Below are 3,366 nucleotides of genomic sequence, written 5' to 3' on the forward strand. Positions count from 1 at the left end.
CAACATTATGATCAATTGTAAAATAGGTTTGGTTAAATTCAGAGCTTTTCCAATTTGAATGATGAAAGCTGCCATGCTACTGCTGTAGGATGATTTTAGGAAGCCCACAGGATCCCAGACACCCTCACCCCTCCTGGCCACCCTTACCTGGGAGCCTGTAGCTGGTGCTAAAGTTGTCCTTGGATATGGGAAAGCAGCTGGGCCTGAGCCCTGCCCTCACCATGCAGGTCTCTGCCAGGAGCTTGGGCCCCGAGGCCCATCCCTGGGCCAGCCACCATGGGCACCCGGAGCGCACAGCCTCAAGTCACAAATCCATTCCCTTTAGAGTTGCTGGCAAGTGTGATGTGTGGTGGTGTGTGGTTGGGAGAACACCACTCTATTTCTGAAATAAAACCTGGACACTAGGATTTTTTAAAACGTTTTACAAAAATTGTTACATAGCCCCCATTTTCTCTAAAATAATTCAAGTTCCTCCAAAATTAATTTGCCAGGGGTTCAGAGGGAGGGAAGGAGAGAGGGTGAGTAGGCAGAGCATATACGGCTTTTTAGGGCAGTGACACTATTCTGTATGACAAGGCTGTGGGAACCCAGGTGTTTAGATGGAGGGCCAGAGCTCGTGACAGGCCACAGTGGGCTCCCAAGGGAAGTGGGACTTCACAGAACTCCCTCTCTGAAGCAGACGATGACGGGTCCCCAGCGGGCAGCACAGAGGGCAGAGTAGTAAAGGCGCTGGGCAGGAAGCATGGCCCGGGGGCACCTGGGTTGTTGGAACAGGTGGCACTGGAAGTGAGGAAAGCAGTGGCGGTTCCGCCACCAGACAGAGGCGGCCGTAGACCCCCAAAACCAAGGGGGTGGGAGCTCTGATGGTGCCACAGAAACAAACATGAGGGATTTCAGCTGCTGAGGAAAGACGGTGTGTTAACAGCTGGATGAACATATCACCTGAACAGCTACGCGGGCGAGTCATCAGGAACTGATGCCGTCTTCTGGTCCAGCAAGTGGGTGCAGGGCAAGGCCTTATACCGCCGAGTGCCAGGTTGTCCCTAACACAGACTCTCGACGTTGTGTCTGTCCTCTAGTGCCCCCGTGGCCTCTGGGACACTTTACCTCCATCCCTAAGAACTTTTTATCTTGGAAAACAGAAGGTGCCCATCCACATGGGGACACCAGGTTTTTCCTTCCCCTGTGCACACACACAACATCTTTAAACAGTAATAAGGACAGCTAGCTCACATCCAGAGGAGAGCAAAGCCCAGCTGAGCGACATGGCTTTGACCTTGAAGCAGTTAAGTTCCCTGTTCCAAGACACTTAAAGTAAGAGTTAAAATACCAATAAGAGTTCTTGGTTATTCCAAAAATGCATCGAATTTTCCAATTAAATAAAGGATAATCTTATTATTCTCCATATAAGAAAGCATTTCAACTTTCAGTGAAAAGTTAGCAAATCTGAACACCAAAAAATACAGCTCTCCTACAAGAGATTCAATTCAGCATCGATGCGACCGTGCGAACAGCATGTTGCAGCAGCAACGCAGCCTGTTTCTCTGGCCATTATTAATCCAGAAACCTTAATGATGAACAACATTTGTGTTATTGTCTACCCAAATTTAATTTATTTATGCAGCAGTTAATCTTGCAATCTGTTTTTCTCAAACGAGGGCAGATAATGGAGACACCGTTCTTTACAAGTCTTCAGGCTTTTAAATTCTGATAAAATCAGGATTCTTCACTGGGTCTTGCCCCAGCTCTGAATTAAACCACTTTAAATGTAATTATGGGACCTGGCCTTACAGCAGGAACATCCATTTAAAAAATTGATTGGTCAGGCTGTTCCACAAGACATTTTATGAGCAAACGATTGCAATGAGGCCAGAACTGTAATTTATAAAGGCAAAAAAGCAGGTAAATACTTTATTAGTGATAATGAGAGGGTTGCCAGCTCACTGAGTCTCTTCTTTCCTTACCAGCTACTTCACTGAGCCGTGGTGCCTGGCCCTGTTCCACGATCGTTTTATTGATCTCAGGAAAGAGTTACGCCAAATCTTAGCCTCCAAGGAGGTAAGAGTGATTAATGGATATGTGGATTATTCCTTGCAAATTATAAGCAGCTGACAGCTGTTGATCATTTAGACTTTTCCCTACATTCCCATTTTATGGTTTTATTTTTTAAAACAACTGTATCTCATATAAGCAAACTGCGGAGCATGTAAATGCAGACTGTGATATTTCAGGGAAAGTGATTTTATTTAAATCTTTTTATGGGGGCAAATTTCTTTTTCCTTTTTACAAGGAACTGTATTTTTCTGATCAGCTCAGAGTGCTGGCAGAAAACTGAATCTGAGTTGCATCTACTTGCCCTCAAGAACGAAGGTTGCATTCCTTTAGTTTCTCCCTGTGTTTGCCATCCATTTGCGGAACATGTGTGTGTGTGTTGTTTTAAAGATGTATAGGGAAGCCATCCAGTGTGCCTCAAAAGCACAATCCTTTTATAACCAGAACTTCCTTCTCAAAATACTGCAGAATTAACTGGACATCAGGCTGCATAGCCCAAGGGCTCTGTGCTCAGCATGAAATTTGACTCTGCAGTATAAATAATGAGGTATTTGTGAAACTTTAAGTTAAAATATTTCTTTCAATACGAGAGTCTCTAGCAGAACTGTGGAACGTTAACAGCTGTGCTCAGTGCGTGGTTGAATCTCCAGCCTGGCTCTACCCCGCTTCGCTCAGCCAAGGGCTGGGGCCTGGGTTAGCTTCCACCTCCTTTTACCATCTATATGGGCAGCTCCCACGTCTCCATTGTCACTTCTACCTGGGAGCGCCCACACGCCTTATTGCACGGCAGCGCTAGAGAGCACACACCTCATTCCCAGTGTGCTCCCCACTTAATCCCAGCTCTTGCTGTGATTTAAGGAGGGTAGAGGAGCCACTGTGATCATCTTGACTTTCCCAGTGAAGAAACTGACGTTTAGAGGGGTGGGGTTTTTTGGGGTTTTTTTGTTTGTTTGTTTTGTTTTGTTTTTGAGACAGAGTCTCCCTCTGTTGTGCAGGCTGGAGTGCAATGGCACAATCTCAGCTCACTGCAACCTGTGCCTCTCAGGTTCAAGCGATTCTCCTGCGTCAGCCTCCCAAGTAGCTGGGATTACAGGCACCCACCACCATGCCCAGATAATTTTTATATTTTTGGAGAGACAGGGTTTCACCATATTGGCCAGGCTGGTCTTGAACTCCTGACCTCAGGTGATCCACCTGCCTCGGCCTCCCCAAATGCTGGGATTACAGGCATGAGCCACTGCGCCCGACCAGCTTAGAGATTTTAAATCAGCTCCATGGTGACACAGCAAGCTTCACATTCCAGGGTGTCTCACC

The 3,366-nt window shown here is 46.5% G+C and overlaps 1 protein-coding gene across 1 annotated transcript in view; it reads left to right on the forward strand.

Moving 5' to 3' along the window:
• CFAP61 (cilia and flagella associated protein 61) overlaps positions 1 to 3,366 on the forward strand; it is a 317,571-nt gene that overhangs the window by 297,682 nt on the left and 16,523 nt on the right. Inside the window, exon 26 of the mRNA XM_011979531.1 lies at positions 1,968 to 2,058. Coding sequence (XP_011834921.1) covers positions 1,968 to 2,058 — 91 coding nt within the window. The remainder of the gene's footprint in view (positions 1 to 1,967; positions 2,059 to 3,366) is intronic.

The sequence above is a fragment of the Mandrillus leucophaeus genome, unplaced genomic scaffold (genome assembly GCF_000951045.1).
Source record: "Mandrillus leucophaeus isolate KB7577 unplaced genomic scaffold, Mleu.le_1.0 Scaffold202, whole genome shotgun sequence".
Lineage (NCBI taxonomy): Eukaryota > Metazoa > Chordata > Mammalia > Primates > Cercopithecidae > Mandrillus > Mandrillus leucophaeus.